The 18,521-nt window shown below is 38.7% G+C and overlaps 1 protein-coding gene across 4 annotated transcripts in view; it reads right to left on the bottom strand.

Annotated features, from left to right (window-relative positions):
- Positions 1–1,068: 1,068 nt before the first annotated feature.
- LOC134288032 (heterogeneous nuclear ribonucleoprotein U) overlaps positions 1,069–18,521 on the bottom strand; it is a 47,780-nt gene continuing 30,327 nt past the window's right edge. Inside the window, exons 11-13 of one of the 4 annotated variants that reach the window (XR_009997712.1) lie at positions 17,374–17,474; positions 17,195–17,288; positions 17,084–17,115 (exon numbers count right to left, since the gene is read on the bottom strand). Coding sequence is in view for 3 of the 4 variants with exons in the window: in XM_062851659.1 (XP_062707643.1) it covers positions 1,816–1,950; positions 17,374–17,474 (236 nt within the window). In the remaining variant the exon portion in view is untranslated. Of the gene's footprint in view, positions 1,951–17,083; positions 17,289–17,373; positions 17,475–18,521 lie in introns of those variants that run through there. The other 3 variants (XM_062851659.1, XM_062851660.1, XM_062851661.1) reach the window with 3 other exon arrangements.

Raw genomic sequence — 18,521 nt, 5'->3', positions numbered from 1 at the left:
AACTTTACGAGACACCGCAGACGACCTTATAATAGTTGAGGTCGAAATACGTATCTGTCAAAGGATATAAATTAAAAGGAACAGTACCTAACACGATTTTTTTAAATATGCAAAATTTCTGAAAAGTTTACGTATACTGAGTACGTAAAGAGAGTTTGTGGGGTGCTGAAGGAAAAACTCAATTACTTTATTAGAAATCATTATCTGTGCAAAATCTTACTTCTACAGTATTTTAACGTTTGGTTATGCTACGCATAGTGCGCTTTCTTTGATTCGTTAAAAAAAATTAGAAATGTTGAACACTGCAGCCGAAATTACATGAAATTACAAGAACCATGCATTGCATACTTTTAGGCGTTTATCGGGTTATATTTCTGCCCCCATTTATAAGTCCTTCTTCTATTCTTTTTGAGTGGTTATCATCTCTCTCACTTGTTTAGAGCTGTATTGTATCTATACTGATCAGAATATAACGATAGCGTAGAAGTTGTGCTGAAATAGAACTCGAGAAAATTATCAGATATTGAGGACCTACAATGAAGAATTTTTTTGAAACTACACCATCGACTTCCATTTTTATTGTCAAATCTTGCTTATTTTATTGGAACTTGACACCTTTGGGACACCTTGGGCGTTAACGGGTTAAGCTGCTCATCATGCCCGCCTACCCCTAAGGCCCTTTCCATAGACTACGTAATCTCGAAGGAGTGGAGATGGGGGAGAAGTTGCTCTGGTCTGGACTTTGACCAAATAATGTGTAAAAATGGTACGTTAAACTATGTGTGTGATTCATGACTTCGCCTTACTATGCATCTTCCCAAATGTATGTCCCGCGTTGGAGCTCTAATCACCTGGTTACTTTACTTACGCGTAAAATATCGCATCGCGGCGCGTGACACGTCCACTCTGGCCATACCGTACCGTACCATACCGTACCGTGTGACTGTGAAATTGCTTGAAATTTGCGTGTTATATCTCACATACCTACCTAAGTTGTTTCCTTATTTTGATGAGAAAACTTACATCATATCATATAGGGCGTTTTCGTGATAAAAATTAGAACACATGTTTAGACATCAGTATATTTTTCTTTAATTGTGACGCAATCAACGCTGTCGTTTTCAATCCTTACAAGTTAAATCTATATTTACTAATTTATATAACTATGTGTTTCTCTTAAATGCTTAGCCATAAAGTCAAACATAAAAAGTAAAGCAATAAACATAAGTGAACGAAATTTACATGTCATAACTAAAGAATTTGCAATAAACAAATTAAACGTCAATAAGATTATAAAAAATAGCATAACTTATACTGTCAGTACATTATGGAAAGAAAATATTCCAACGCATCCCCCATCAAATTATGCAGTATAACACAGTATATTATTTTGAATTGCTCTTGCGTGAATGAAATTCCAATCCAACATTCATGGTTGTCTCAATAAAGTATTGAGCTCATTAACATATGTTAAATACAAAGTATATATCTTAGTTTAATTTTACAGATAATAGTAAGCAAAATCTATATCTAAAACCTTCTTCTCACAACTGCAATTCACTGTCAGAATATAAAACGCAGTCAAATTGTACTTATTTGTCTGTCTTATATGCAAGATAAAAGTACCTATTCGTAGTTTTGTCAATTATGTTATTTATGATAGCTTATATGCAGTGCATTGAACGGAATCAAATCATGCTTATAACAAATGGTAGAGTATTTGTGATTTTTTATGGAAGATAGTGCCGCTTTTGTGTGAGAAAGTTCATAAAAAGTCACTTATAAATTAAGAAAGGTTTCTGTTAAGTAATACCTTTACTTATTCCTGAACGACGATCCCGATCCTTGGGACTTAGGATGCTGGTAGTTTCCATAGCTTGGTTGCTGTGCATACTGCGAATAGTCGCCGCTTCCGCCTCCTTGCTGCTGCAATAAGTTTTTGAGATTTGACTACAAAGACATTGAGGTAAAAGCATTGAGTAACATGTATATTTATGAAAATAGTGTACACAAGGAATAATAAAACAATGTACAACAAGCAAATAGATATGGTTATCCGCATTGCCTTTACACTTATTTGAAAGGCATAAAATGCCAGCCTTACCTCCTGAATCAGTTGCTTTGAACTCCACAAAACTACTACATTTACTACATTTAGTTTATCGCTTAAATCACCTTAGCGCAGTTTTCGTTTTTTACTATGAATGTAGTGAACGAGCAGAAACCCGCTTCATGTAAACACACTTCAGTGTCAAAATGATACTTTTAAATGTTTCTAATGAGCGTTTTGACATGGTAACAATACATTAGTGTTGTATTGGTGAAATTGAAGGAAAATTGTCATATCATTCAATCATAATATGGAAATAATGAAAAAATATTCGAAGGCACACGGTGAATGGAGCCTAGAAATCCTCTACATAGAGATGAGCGGAAGTTACACACGTCGATTCGGCAACGCTGTTTGTTTTGTTTACAACAGCTGCCAACACTTGCTACAAAGCTAGATGTTCAAACTTTGTGCGTGACTTCGTTGTGGTTCAAGTTGTTTTCTTTACATTTTCTAATTATGGTAGAATTTTTTTTCCAAAATTTTGTTGAAATAGCGGAGCAATCGAAGAAATCTGAAATTCATTGCAAAAGTGTTACGCTAATCATATTGGCAGAAGTGAAGCAAGAAGCAGCAATGGAAGTTTTTTTCGACAAGTTCAGCAACAAAAGTGTCGTCATAAGCATGAGCTTTTGAAAGCAGAATTAATAAACTTTTATATTTTTAATAAACATACATATGCCGCCAATTTCTCGATATTAAAAATAAATAATTTTTATTTATTTAGTTCCGATTGCAATACCGTTCAAAAGACGCCTTCCTACGAACGATAAGCTTTGGCCTTGTAGGTGTTTCTCTCGTCGGAATGGATTGAAACGCGATAAATAAACTACAACTTAACTTATTCGTTTTATTACGTTCGTTCGCTCCGCACGCGATATCAACAAACTGACAGTAATGTCCTTTTGTTAGGGTTGTCCAAATACCCCAATACGATGGCTAGGGTGTCTCCACAGTACCCCCCTCCAGTCACACCAGGAACCGGATGCGGTGACCCGAGGGGGTGACTTTAGTCTTGCAATCCGTAGGTCGATTATGATCTTTGTCATTTAGCACAAACGCAGGTTTCACACGATCGATGGAGACACGTTGTTGCTTTCCGGAAATCAACAAGTCGAAAAATTTGTCGTGTCGTTGAATAACAAGGTAGGGCCCTTCGTATGGCTGCTGCAACGACTTCTTAACGGCGTCAGTTCGAACAAAAACGAACTTGGTATCAAACAACGCAGGCTGCAGGAACACTTTCTGTTTACCATGATGGTCGACGTTTCTGGCACTCAACTGGTCGAAGATTCTGTGCAACTGTTGAGAATAATCACTGTGGTCCACGTCCTTTATCTGTGCGTCAAAAAACTCTCCTGGAACGCTAAGTTGCTGTCCATATACAAGTTCCGCAACAGAACATTTGAATTCAGGTTTCAAGGCGGACCTAATTCCCAACAACACTAACGGCAATTTGTCTGCCCAATGTTTGGGATCGCTACACATCAAGGCACTCTTGAGGGTACGATGGAAGCGCTCAACGAGCCCATTGGACTGCGGGTGGTAAGCGGTTGTCCGAAGATGTTGAGCACCCAAAATCCGATTCAGCTCATTGAATAATACGGATTCAAACTGCCTACCTTGATCTGTCGTTATTTGCAGTGGTACACCGAAACGCGCTACCCAAGACGAAACAAATGTCCGGGCAACGGTTTCTGCCGAGATGTCCGTTATAGGAATTGCTTCTGGCCATCGTGTAAAGCGGTCGACCATAGTAAGCAAATAACGAAATCCATTAGACGTAGGCAACGGACCGACGATATCCATGTGTACATGCTGAAACCGTTTTTTTGGTAGATCAAAACTGCTTAACGGTGATCTGACGTGGCGTGTCACTTTCGCTCGCTGACATTCAATACAATGCTTGACGAATGTTCTAACATCTTTATTCATAGCACTCCATACAAAGCGATCAGCCACCAGCTTACGGGTCGCGCGGATGCCAGAATGCGACAATCCATGCAAAACTTGTAGAACACGTTGACGTTGTTGCGTGGGGACGTACGGGCGAATCTTACCTTGGACTGATACATCGCAGTATATGGGAGTCGGATATCCAATACAATTTCGTTTCTCCAGTTTGAGGGAAGAAGATCGCAGTAGTCGTTGAAGCTCAATGTCAGTAGTTTCGTCTGCAACAAATCCACTGATGTCGACAGCTAGTTGTGTGACTGCTTCCACCCGAGACAAGGCGTCAGCTACTACGTTGTCTCTGCCACTGATATGACGAATATCGGTCGTGAATTGAGAAATAAACTGCAAATAGCGTTCCTCGTGTGGCAGGCGTATTGACTTCGAAGATAGAGCGTTGGTTAGTGGATGATGATCCGTAAAAATGGTGAACTGGCGACCTTCCACTAGATGGCGAAAGTACTTAACTGCCATTTTCATGGCCGTTAACTCCCTTCCGAATGTTGAATATGATTGCTGTGACTGGGAAAACTTTTGAGAATAGAATCCAAGAGGCCGCCAACCTGCTTCTGTTAGCTGCTGCAACACAGCACCCGCTGCGGTGTTCGAAGCATCGATCATCAATCCAAGCGGCTTTCGAGGATCTGGGTAACACAATAGTGTTGCTTGCGATAGAGCGTTTTTGCACAGTTCGAAGGCTTCTCTCCTGTTTTCGGTCCACTGCAGTTTTCTTCCGTCGTTTTTCTTGTTTCCAGGAATCATTTGAAGCAGTTCTGTTTGCAGGTCGCTAGCTCGTGGAATAAACCGTTTATAGCCGTTTAGTAAAGCAAGAAAACGGCGTAGTTGCTTGACTGTCGTCGGTATCTCGTAACGATTGATTGCTTCCACACGGTCCGGCAAAGGCAAAATTCCTTCTGCACTCACCAAATATCCCAAAAACTCCACTTGTTTCTGAGCGAATCTGCACTTATCGACATTGATTACAAGACCATTTTCTTTTAGGCGCTCGAAAACGATCTGAACATGCTCTCGATGTTCCTCTTCGGTTGATGACGCGATGCAAATGTCGTCGATGAATACGATGACGAAATCCAAATCACCAAACAATCGGTGCATGTAACGCTGGAATGTTTGGCTGGCGTTGCAGAGACCGTTTTGCATCGTCAGGAACTCGAACAACCCGAATGGAGTTATGACCGCTGTTTTGGCAATGTCATCTTCGTGCACTGGTATCTGATGATACGCTCGTTCCAGGTCGATTGTAGTGAAGATTCTCTTTCCCTGAAAAGCATTCAATAGATCGTGAATGTGAGGGACAGGGTATCGATCTGGAGTGGTTACTTTGTTTAAAGCTCGATAGTCTCCTACAAAGCGCCACTGGCCGTTCTTTTTTGGCACACAGTGCAGCGGGCTGGCCCAGCAGCTGCTAGACGGCCGACAGATCCCTAATTCGATCATGAATTGGAACTCTTTCTTTGCTGCATCTAACTTGTCAGGAGCTAGTCGTCGAGCTTTGAACGCAACTGGTGGTCCCTTCGTTACGATATGGTGTTTAACTTCACGTTGTGGAACTGCTGTTCGCATAGTTGAAGGAAGAGTAATCTCTCGGTACTGAAGTAGCAAATCTTTATACGGGTGACTCATTCCAATAGTTGTTACACCATAGATATCAGTGGCTGACAATCCGCCAATGGAATGTAGCTTTGTTTTAGCGTCAACCAGCCGTCGATGTTGAAGGTCAACCAGCACACCAAAGAACGACAAGAAGTCTGCACCAATTATAGCGGTTTTCACATCAGCAACGAGGAAATTCCAGCAAAACCTTCGACGCAGCCCCAAGTCGCTAGCCACCATCCGAGACTCGTACGTTTTTATTTCAGTTCCATTTGCTGCATGCAGTCGAAATGATGTGGGTGGTTTGAGACGATCTTTCGAAGTAGCTGGGATGATGGAAACATCCGATCCAGTATCGATCAAGAAACGATAGCCACTTGTCCGGTCATAAATATGCAAACGGCGACTTCCAGAGAACGCATCCATCTCCGCCGTTTCAGATGGATGTTCATTTAGTTTTTTGAAGCGTTGTAGGAGCAAGGCTCGCGACACTGGTAGGCGTTCGGTCCGAACTTTCGGTGGTACCAGCAGATGGTTGAACCTGAACTGACACTCCGGCGGGATCGTGATGTTGAACGGCTTCTTGGAGCTGATGTTTTCATTCGGCGAATCTCAGCTGTCAGGCAAGCAATTTGCTCTTGCAAACTGCTCATATCGATTCCGGACACAACAGGTGTGGATGCCGCTGCAACAACGTGGGGAGTTGTCTCGACCATCTTATCGGCCATCTCTGCTAGCTTAGCAAGCGTACCATCACTAATCGACAAAATTGGCTTGATTTTTTCCGGCATTCGCTGCAGGAATAGGATCTTCATAACGTCGTCGCTGATATTGAGTCCGGCTGCCAGCTCCTGCATACGGGCTAGTAGATGGGTTGGCCGCATATCCCCGAGGTCACAGGCATTTAGCAGACATTCCAGTTTGCCCTGTGCGGAAATTTCAAAGCGAGAAATCAGTCGATCTTTCACCGCTTTGTATTTGTTATCCGCCGGCGGGTTCTGTATTAAATCTGCTACGTGGCAGATGACGGACTGATCAATCTTGCTGATAATGTAGTAGTATTTCGTCTCGTCTCTTACGACCCCAGCCAGCGCGAACTGGGCCTCCGCCTGAGCAAACCACATGGCCGGGTCGCTCTTCCAGAATTCTGGAAGCTTCACGGCCACCGAAGCAGTAGCAGCAGCGGCTGCCGCTGCGGCTGAGGGGGTTTGATTTTCTGTCATGTCAACAAATATGGCGGGTTTCGGAACACCGTGAATTTGTCGACGACGGACACGATTTTTACGACCGGTTTCGCGTTGAAACTTCGATATAACGGTGGTCGGCACCGTCGGGGTCACCAATGTAGGTGTTTCTCTCGTCGGAATGGATTGAAACGCGATAAATAAACTACAACTTAACTTATTCGTTTTATTACGTTCGTTCGCTCCGCACGCGATATCAACAAACTGACAGTAATGTCCTTTTGTTAGGGTTGTCCAAATACCCCAATACGATGGCTAGGGTGTCTCCACAGCCTTCCTATGAACGATGTTCATTTGGCTCACACTTTGACAGTTTTCTCTGCACGATTGGCTCACAATGGCCGCCTCCGCAGATCTCTATAATGTAGGATTACTAATGGAGCCCCCACGGTGAATGGCGCCTTGACGGTAGAAAATTTTCGATTTTTGTCGCTAGGTTGCGCTGTGAGCGTTCATTTAATAAATCTTCGATATTCTTGTAGGTGAGTATATACCAAACTTTGTAGTAGACCGCAAAGTGATCCGACGCCTGTGAAAAATGTTATTAGGCTGTGCATGCCGGCAGGATCGACATACGAATGACACTAATGAGTGGAGCTTTTTTGTCGACCATTTAACCCTTTCAACAGTGTTCGACATTCGATGTGAAGATCTTATTATTATTTTTTATGGGTTTTCAGTTGAGATGCGTGACAGCTTGTTTGTCAAGGCTGAACCCGTTTTTCAAGTTTCATCTCTACAAAGACCAATGTTTAGACGAGATAGGCTATGTTGCCCAATTTAACACTAGTTTTTATATTGTGCCTTAGCAGTTTCAATCAAAATTTTGCATTTTCCCTCCCATAGATGTATTAGTCATGTCCGCCCTCAGTCATGTGAAGTCTATTAAGCTATCAGAATAAATCTTAACCCGCGGAACCTGAAACCCCAGGAATGTTTATGTGCTTGCTTTTACTTCTTGGAAATAATATAACACAAAATGCTGTCTATGTTGACAACTGTGCCTATGCAATCTCCAAGAATTACGGTCAAATATCAATTGAAGACAACAGCCGTTACTGCGATAACACCTATTGTGCTGATTCTGCGAATGGAGTGACGTGAGAAAAGTCGGAGTCGTATATCGAGGTGAGAAATCTCGACTCGAATGAGGTGACTCTCCATTTGATTTACACGGCGAGTCACTTCATTCGAGAGTGGATTCCTCATCTCGATATACGACTCCGACTTTTCTCACGTCACTCCATTCGCAGAATGAGCACATATGTTGGTAGCCACCTACAGCTCTGGCGCCATACCCAATGATAGACACTAGTTTTGAACAATGTTTCCAATGATACGAGATACGAAAACAACCTAACTATTAACATTATACGAAAAAAACCTAACTATTAACTATTAAAACAAAGCCAATCCGTTCGTTTGTCCTATCGGTCTTACCTAAATAAACCATGTCATTTTCTCCCCCGTAACCTAGAAATGTCAGCCTAACCATACACAAATTACGTCCTTTAGCTCATTAGGAACAATCAGTTTTGTCCAAAATGGCACGTCGAACGCATTATGACATCAATAAAACGTTTAAGTATGGTCCACTGCACAAACTTAGGCCGGCCTGCCCACTCCCAAAGGAAATTTGACTTTTGAGGGGTGTCGACACCGCTCAAAAATCAAACCCCGTGTGAGAGCAAGCAGGTCAGTATATGTTCGTGCAGTAATCCATTGTTCGCACGTTAGCTTCGAATCTATCAGCACTATTAAGAGCTGCAACTTTTCTTCTTCCTATTCGGTTGATTTCACTAGATTTGGAGAATATTACTGGATATCATTGTAATATTTAAAAGAAGCAAATCTGTTTTGATAAAATTACTAATTTAAATATATTTAAGTATTGAATATTACTCAAATTATAGTAAATTTAGTAGTCGATCAAAATCAACCAAACAATGTGAGAAAGAAAGCTTAAACAGCATTTTCAAATCTACTGGCAATAAAAAGGTATCAAAACCTATCACAAAACCTATAATATTTCTACTAGGAACCTTCAAAACCTTCTCAAATCCAACCGACTTGAAACTATTGCTTGGGTATAGAATCTATTGAGCCCCGGCGGTCCCTCCGTGTATATCGAGCATGTCTGATGAATATGCCAAAACATATGCTCAGCCATACTCCATCTGCAGCAGCCGGTTCGTGATGAACCGTTGGAGGCGCATTATAGTGTTAAAAAGGTGATATGATTCACTAAAGAATACTACATTACAATAACCTTCACTTTAATATCGTCAAACCCTGCGAACTTGGCCAGGGACATTCGATGAGAAAATCTTATTGGAATCTTATTGGAATAGTAAACAACAGCTTTTCCCATTAATCGCTCATTGGCTGAAATTAAATTCAACCGTTATTTTGAAGTTAAAAATATGATTTTTTGTCACGCGTAAATCGAGTTTTTCGTAAACCGCACGCTATGTCCAAAAGGAAGTATTATTAAAAGCGAATGTACTTCAAAATTTATTCGCTAGAACCATATTTTTAGACTTCTAGATTCAGAAAATGTGTGGTTTAAAATCATCCATCTTGGGCTTTTAATACATTTTTATATGGGACGAAATTGACCTTAAAATGACTTTTTTCGATTATTGTATGGGAAAAGAGGAAGGAATAATAAAAAAATATATTAAAAAACCCAAGATGAAATTTTTTAAATCGCACAGATTCTAAAACTAGAGGTGCAAAGCTACATACATAAGCTAGATACATTAGATTTTCATAATACTTCCCTTTGGGCATAGCGTGAACCGTGTGTTGGACGCACTTTGGACATATTTCGCTAGATAGAGGGCCAGATCTGCTGTCCAGCGCATTACGTCCGACGTTATGTTTCACATATGTATTTGAAGAACAAAATATTGTTTTAACCGCGACGACAATAGACTTACGTGAAGGTACAGTTGTCCGTACAGCATTTTTTTTTGTCAAAATAATGTTTCATTCAAATGTTTATAACTATTTTACGCGTCAATCAAAAACGCTGAAAATTTGGCCAATCATGAATTATATATTAAAGCTCTTTTGGTTAAATTTTGAGTGGGATCGAATAAGTTTTCTGAAGGTTATAGAACTTTTAGTAAAACTTATAAGATTTTTGAACACGTTTTTAAAACATTATATTCCAATATGTACCTATTCGATATTTTTTTTTTGTTGCAGCTTATACCTAAGGCTTTCACATGCAGCTATGTTTGGGGTTTTATATTCAGTACAAAAAATATGAAAAATGTGCTTATGTAGTTGACGATGTTTACCATATTTTGCACATATAATCTGCCAAACGTTTTCCACCAATAAAAGTGCATTAACTGAACGAAAACTCCATAGGACCTACTCTTCATATGTAGTTCGGTAGGTCCTGTATAAAAATATTACATTAAGAGAGCTTTAAAAAGTTGAAAACACTTGGCACTTTTATTGATCAAAACATGATAAATTTCCAAATGACACTCTGAACATGTACAGATTTTTCATATTTTTTGTAGTGAATATAAAACCTAAAACGAAGCTGCATATGAAAGCCTTAGGTATAAACTGTAACATAAAAAAATTGAAAAAGTTTAATCAAGTACATATTGAGATATAATGTTTAAAATATGAGATCAAAAATCTTGTAAGTTTTATTAAAAGTTCTATAACTTTCAGAAAACTTATTCGATCTCGCTCTAAATTTTACCAATGGAGCTGTAATATATGGGATATAACCAAACAACCGCACCACCATCTCATGCGAAGCTAATGTCGAAGCTAAAACAATGGACTGACGACGGCGTCGTCATAGCGACGTCCTCAAACCGTAAACACAGACAAACAGACGTCTCACTCTACTCACTTCCCATCGTTTCATTTTTTAACCGATGATTCAAATATTCTGTAGTTCGCAAATCGCTCGCTCACGGCGCTCGCATCGTTTTTGCTCCTGTTTGACGATTGATTACTACCGCCATCTACTTAGTGGGTTTGCGAAACACAGTTTAATTAGCATTGGGCGATTATGTTTTCGTGACGATGCTTTTTATCGCATTTTGATACAAGTGATACGTCTGTTTGTCTGTGCCGTAGACAAACAGGCCAACACAACAATCTAAAAAGAGGGCAATTTTCACGAAAACATCGCTCAACAATGAATTTAGTATTTATTTGCAAAAATTTCACTCTACTGTTCATTTTTGTTTATTATGAAGATTATGAACATTACATAATTGATTAATAACACTAGTTTACAGCATTTTTGAACTCGGTAAGCTGATGATTGTTTTTGGTGTAGAATCATGCCCTAAGTTCGAAAACGCGAAGGAAAAAAAATACAGTAGAGCGGATTTTTTTTCGAGTTTCCATACAAGGTTGATGATTTGAAATCGATTTTTGTTCTATTTTTAAGCCAAGTCGCTCACTTCACACATCTCATTCTCCGTAATCAATACTCCGATTGAGCTGAATTTTTTACCACAGACAAACAGACGTAACACTCTGATATTTTGCATCGTACACCGATTTAACGGTCTATTTGAAAATTTGATAGTTGGCCAACTGACCACCCGTGGCGCTCTCATCGTTTTTGCTCGAGTTTGACGTTTGCCCACTACCGCCACCTAGTTGATGGTCGGCCAAACTCAGTCCTTTTAGCATTGGGCGAACATGTTTCCGTGACTATGATTTGATTCGAAAAATGTTCGAAGTGTTACGTCTGTTTGTCTGTGTTTTTACTGTAACTCACCTACATATGATATGTCAAAAAAACGTTGAGAAAGGATTTTTAAATTATTTTTTTCTTATTGAAAAAAAATACATTTCTTCACATATTTTTGGAAATTTTGCTAAAATTTAAGGAGATCGTCCCCAAAACTCGTAAATATCTTGAATTTCATCAATCTGAAGCAAAACCTGTGTTCAGATGATCGAATGGTATTATATTCAGCGTTAAATTTATGGAAAAAGATTTAAAATTGGTTGAACAAAACGCAAGATATTTGAATTTTATTAAATTCCATGTTTTAAAAAGTTATAAAACTTGATATTGAGCTAAAACTTAAAAACTGTTCTACTTTAAATTTTTTGAAGCACGGTTTCGAAATCAGCGCTAAATTATGCTTCAAAAATGTTGGTCGTTGACAGAAGTTCACGACTTTCGTTTTATTTTGTAAACTAGTGTAATTAATTAGTTTTGTACTGTGTGTGTGTGTGGGGGGGGGGGGGGGGTTATGGGTGACATAAGACAAAATCGAAATTTGTGTCAGCCTTAAGTTGATAGTAGGATGGGGCAAAATGAGCAAATGATGAAAATTTTTAACATCTTAAACAAACGATTTTTACTTTTGGTTTTCTCCGTTACGATGCATATAGTAAAGTTTTATCATAATCTTTCAAATTATTAGCCTCAAAAATTAGTATCTGTAAATTATCACTGTTTAAAAATACCTTAATAGTAAACTCCATGGAATGCCACAGTTCCCTACAAATTAAACCCCATATTCCCCTCAAATTCTCATTGGTTGTTACTGATATGCTTTATCATTGACAAGAACAGTCAGTTAGCATTTGATTGTGTACAAAACAGGGATTGATCACCCTGCCCTACCTAGGGTGTTTATTGCCCGACCAACGTCCAACAACAAAACAGCAAATCGAAAACATGATTTCTATTCAGCAACAAATTGATATCACATTTTGATATCAGTTTATCTATACTTAATTTAATTTCAAATTTTGTTTTCGGTTTGCTGTCATTTTAAATTACTGTAAATATTTAGTGTTAGAAAAGTATTAAATGTTTTAGTAAACTTTGTAAAGTAATTCTAGGGATATATCATAAATGCAATTATATTATTGCATTTATGGTTTTATATCAACCGAAAAACTCTACATTTAACTATTTTTCATTTTTCTTGCATTGATAACAAAAACAGATATTATGCTTCCAGTTTAAAACCGAATAAGCGACATTTTTTCTTTTACTTCCGCTACTTTTCCCTTGCGTTGAACACAATGCACAATGGGTCCAGAGCCGCATTTACGAAGACAAAAATGTTTGTGCCTAAACCTTAAGTTTTAGATACATGGTGTCTTTGGGAAAGTTTCTTCATATGTTTTTACCTTTTTCTCATCATTGTGAAATTAGGGTGGTCCCTCTAGTTTAGCTAATCCAAACAGCTGCTTTTTGATAGTTTTATGTACGCTTACAAAATGTTGTACAAAGTTGTAAAATAACTTATTTGGAGCAAGTTTGCCGAAGAAACCATTATTCTATCTCTTATGGTTCCTAACTTATATGCTGGGAACAAAACTTTTACGAGAAACGAAGGGATTAAAAGTTATTGCAAGAAAACTGAATTTCATGGATCACCCTAACATGATTCTTTAAAAAAAAATGTAAGTTAGGAACCATAAGAGATAGAATAATGGTTTCTTCGGTAAATTTGCTCCAAATTAGTTCTTTTACAACTTTGTAGAACATTTTGTAAGCGTACGTAAAACTATTAGGAAGCAGGTATTTGGATTAGCTAAACAAGAGGGACCAGCCTAATTTCACAATGATGAGAAAAAGGTCAAAAAATATGAAGAAACTTTCCCAAAGACACCATGTATCTAAAACTGAAGGCTTAGGCACAAACATTTTTGTCTTCGTAAATGCGGCTCTGGACCCAATGTGCAATGTCGGAAGTGGGGCGCTGTATAGAGTACCAGGTGTACAATACAGCGCCCCACTTCCGACATTGTGTTTAGCGTAAGGCAAAAGCAGCGGAAATAAAAGAAAAAATGTCGCTAACTCGGCTTTGAACTAAAAACATAATATCAACTTGCTATCATGGAGTGGACTTGGTGTGATGGTTAGAACACTTGATTATCACGCCGAGGACCTGGAATCGAATCCCACTCCCGACAAACTCGCAAAATGTGAGTTCTTCCTTCGGAAGGGAAGTAAAACGTGGGTCCCGAGATGAACTAGCCCTAGGGCTAAAAATCTCGTTAATACAGATAAAAAAAACTTGCTATCATCGATAGCAGGAATTGTTTTCAATTTGTTGTCACAGGAACATTTTTCAGCTCTCATTTTTGATGTTTTAATCGTTAAAACGACAGCAACCTGAGTTATCAAAATTTGCAATATCACTACATCAAATAAGTTTTCAATTTGCTATCAGACTTTGCTCGGGTATGCCCCACCCCTAAAACGCAATCCACGATTATATACGTTTTTAAAAACATTATTATAATTCTAGTGCATTAAAATCGCAAAGTTCGTCTAATCAGCCTTTGCCAATCCAATAATTAGGATGTGATGCTGCGGATGCTACATTTTGCAACATTTATACCTATATTCGAAATTTCAACGATTAATTTTTGTCAGTTAAGGTTCAAATGAGGATTATACGTTAAAGTTACACATTGATTGCGCTTAATTTACTGGATTTGGTGGCAAAATACTTAAGCTGCTCATTATGCCGAAAAAAAAATACTCAGTGGCTGAGTTGGTCTTACTCAGAAATTGAAAAATCCTTTGTTTTCTTACTCAGTTTCCGTTAAAAGTGATACAACTCATTGGCAATGGGTTGCCCCCACTTTAAGTTGAAACCAGTGCTGAAAATTTCATTTCGTCATATCTAAATTCAATCACCTACAGCTCATTTTAGAAGCTGAACCTAAGAATATGGTATATGAAAAACTTGTGCGGCTAGACCAGTTCTGTGAGAAAGTCACGGAAAAACCGCTATTTTTCCAATATTTAAGGTAAATGTCACGGACTACATTTGAAAAATGCCAAATGATATTCACCGTGAATATCATTGGGATTTTTCGAAGGTAGTCCGTGACATTTACCTTTAATATTCAAAAAGTTGCGATTTTTCCGTGACTTTCTTACAGAACCGAGCTAGCCGCACAAGTTTTTCATATACCCTATTCTCAGGTTCAGCTTCTAAAATGAGCTGTAGGTGATTCAATTTAGATGTGACGAAATGAATTTTTCAGCACTGGTTGAAACTGAGTAAGAAAACAAAGGATTTTTCAATTTCTGAGTAAGACCAACTCAACCACTGAGTAGATTTTTTTTTGTGTGGCTTAATTGCTGAAAGAATTTTGAACACGCCTAAATTAATTGTAATCCAAGACTAGAATTACCATCCGTCTTGATTTAGCAGGACATGTCCTGATTTTGGACAAATTTTGGCCAAAATTTCTTAACAAATTCGATGAGTTTAGCTGATTTGCGAGAAAGTACGTGAAATGTCCTGATATCCTATGCTGTGCAGATGAGAGCCCTAAGCAAGATTTCCATGGAAGGTTTATAGCAAGATTATATGTATGCAATTTAGAATCTCGATCGATCATGGCAAATAATTCTCGCGCTAGGAGTGTATTTACAATAATCGATTTCTCTCCATAGATTTTCTTTTTGGATTATTCCGGGAAATACTATCAACATTCGGATGATCTCTTGGTGCGTTTTGGGTGAAGGACGACTAGTAGGGTCTGGGACCATTTGGGCAGGAGCACCTATTTTGGGCACTTGCTGATAAAACTCAGTCAATTTTGAACCGATTGACTTGAATTTTTGAACATGGCTAGATACTGTGCGTATCTGGTCGTGTCTCAAAAATCAAGTCAATCGGTTCCAAATTGACTGAGTTATAGCAGCAAGTGCCCAAAATAGGTGCTCCTGCCCAAATGGTCTCAGACCCTACTAGCATTCTAAAACAACAAAAACAACTGAACATGATTCGCCGGCCAAGTTAGGCCAAGAAGAGAAATCGATCATTGTAGATACGCCCTTATGATACTAAGCGCGAGAATTGATGTGAAAAGGATGAGCATGTTTTCGGGACGACACACATTCAAATGCCATAGTTTTCCAAAGGAACAGGAAAAAACATTTTAGAAAAAGAGTGCGAAAATGTCTGAACGAGGGTATACAAGGTGGACCTCGTTTCATGAACAAAGCATTCGCGGTAGATTCTAGTGCGGGAACTAGAGGCTCTTTCGTTTTGAAATTTCCGAAACTATTAGGTAGTTCTCTTCGGGTAGCCAGTCCCGAATTTTGTTTAGAACTAGCCACAGAGTGGATCTCTACAGGGGGATTCACACTTCCTTTTCTAACCGGAAAATCTGCATTTATCCGTTCCTAACTTTCGCTAACCGCTGCTAACCGAGCAGCAGTTAGACGCGGGTTACGACGGTTAGCAACGGATGCGGATTTTTTGCGGTTAGCAAAGGAAATGTCATTCCCCTTGGATCCTTACGGGTAGCCAGTCCCTTTTGGAAGAGAAGTTCAACCTTAATCCTCTTCGGGTATCCAGTCTTCGTTGGAGGATTAACCCATCAAGTAACTATCAGTGGTTTTCTTCGGATAGCCAGTTTCTCTTAGAGAAGGCCACTGACCTTGATGGTTATTGCCGTGAGAGTTTTTGAGGTACGGAAATTCTGTATCTGCTCGACGGCAATAAAGAGGAAATCCTTAGCTTCTTCTAGGTTGAACACTCCCTCACATAATCCATACACTGCCTATGATCGCATATCAGTCCCATATTTGCTGGGTTTCCTATTCATATGGGACAGTTATGCGATCATAGGCAGTACACAGCAAGTACACAGTATTAAATATTTTACAAAGAAGATGACAAGGAAATGAATGTAAGGCCTCAGATACACCAGCGTCAAATATTTGACAAAGAATGAATTAAAGATCTGTTTGACATTAACGAAAATTCGTTCGAGTCAAACAAGATGCGTGAGCATTGGTTTCTTTTTGAACAAATATTTGACCCTGTGTACTGGGATCTTAACTCTTTGCAAGTGAGTGCCCAATATCGCTGACTACAAAAGAATATGAAATGGTTTGTTTTACTAATTTCGTGTAGCCTTTCTGAAGTGCACATTATTAAGAAAGGCACCTTGCGGCAATGGTTTTAGCGAATTTTTGAGCACGGGTACCAATTTTCGACTTAATACTAGTTTGCACTATTTTAAACATAGAAGCAATTACAAAGCACCATCTTCATTATTAGTTTCTATACACTTTTACATTACCTGCGATAACGGTTCACTCTAAAACAAATGGGGAAAGTAATGGCGATTGAAAGTATTTTCTCGTTAAATAAGTATGTAAACTGCGTCAAATCTCAAATCCGCTTTATTGGTAGGTATCTACAATAAGATGATTCAAGGTTCAATTTCACTCAACTCGATGCGTGAAAGAAACTAGCACTAGATCGAAAATTAGTACCTGGTGTATTCTGGTATGTCGCTGAACCGCGATAAGTCTTTTAAAACTTGTTGTACTGGTGACATCAATCAAAATCAAACAAGCCAGCGATTCACTGAAAGAAATAGGTCAAGATGTTGTACACCGCATTGGCTTGCCTGATATGCAGGAGTTGCATGGAGAAAAGAAAATTATATTACCTGCCACCAGGAGTACCATTGCTGAGAATCATCCCCTTGGTTTCCTCCATAACTCCAGCAGTTGGCGTTCTGTTGATTCCAGGTAGATCCGCTGTTGTATCCTGAAGGCAATAGAGTAACATAAAATAAAGTTAGAACCGTCGATGGGGGTGACAATGGGTCTGGGGGGTGAGATATCTCTTCAAACGTCGTAAATAACTATTCAAAACTTAATAGTACATATTTCAAAGAGCACACATTTTTACACGTCATGGTACGAAATAAGATTTTTAGAAGCAATAGTTTTTTTGTGGTCTCCAGTTAGCCTAGTGGTTAAGACTATGGATCGCCAATCCGGAGACGGCGGGTTCGATTCCCGTTCCGGTCATGAAAATTTTCTCGACTCCCTGGGCATACCCGAGCAGGGAAGGAGAACAAACCTATAACAAAATGATAACTCATTTTGTTATTGATAACAAAATGAAATCAAAACAAGTTTTCGTTCCGAATTGTTTTTATTTAATATCAAATTGAGATATCATTTTGTAATCATTTCAAAAACTCAATGATAACAAGATTTGATTTCAAAAAACCAAAATAGGTTTAATATGTTTTATTTATTAACATTAGGGGGATTCACTTAACAGCGTAAACTGATTAAACTGATTAAACGTCGTAATCTTCAAGGCAATCGTTGATTATTTCATTCGCAAAATCATGAAACTTTTCAAATAAGCAGAAAATTATGGCTTATGCAACAATTTAATCTGTTTAGTGAGTACCCCTATTAATTATATTCACAAAATATTTGAGTAAAAAGAAAATCGGGTTAAATACTGTTAAGTGGAATTAGAATTTGCATCCTTTGACAGATTTCGACCTCAACTGTAAGGTCGTCTTCAGTGTTTTGTGCTTGACTCGACTTCATCATCAACAAAATATTTGTTGAATTTACCTGAGTATTGTACTTACATATTGACACAAAATTTATAATTAGCTGATTCTGGGTGATGGTTAAAATTGATGGTCTATTGATTTAAATTTTCTTGAACTTTAAGTCTTTTTAGGGTGACTGGTTATTAACGGCAGGGTTGTTCTCTTCGTTATGAGCGGTTTTTCTTCGGCCAAATTGCCTGAAACTTGGTCGTATAGCTCAGTTTTGTTGGGAA

Source organism: Aedes albopictus, chromosome 2 (assembly GCF_035046485.1).
Source record: "Aedes albopictus strain Foshan chromosome 2, AalbF5, whole genome shotgun sequence".
Classification (NCBI taxonomy): Eukaryota; Metazoa; Arthropoda; class Insecta; order Diptera; family Culicidae; genus Aedes; species Aedes albopictus.
The sequence above is the reverse complement of the archived record's forward strand: the minus strand, read 5'-3'. Positions and strand labels throughout refer to the sequence as shown.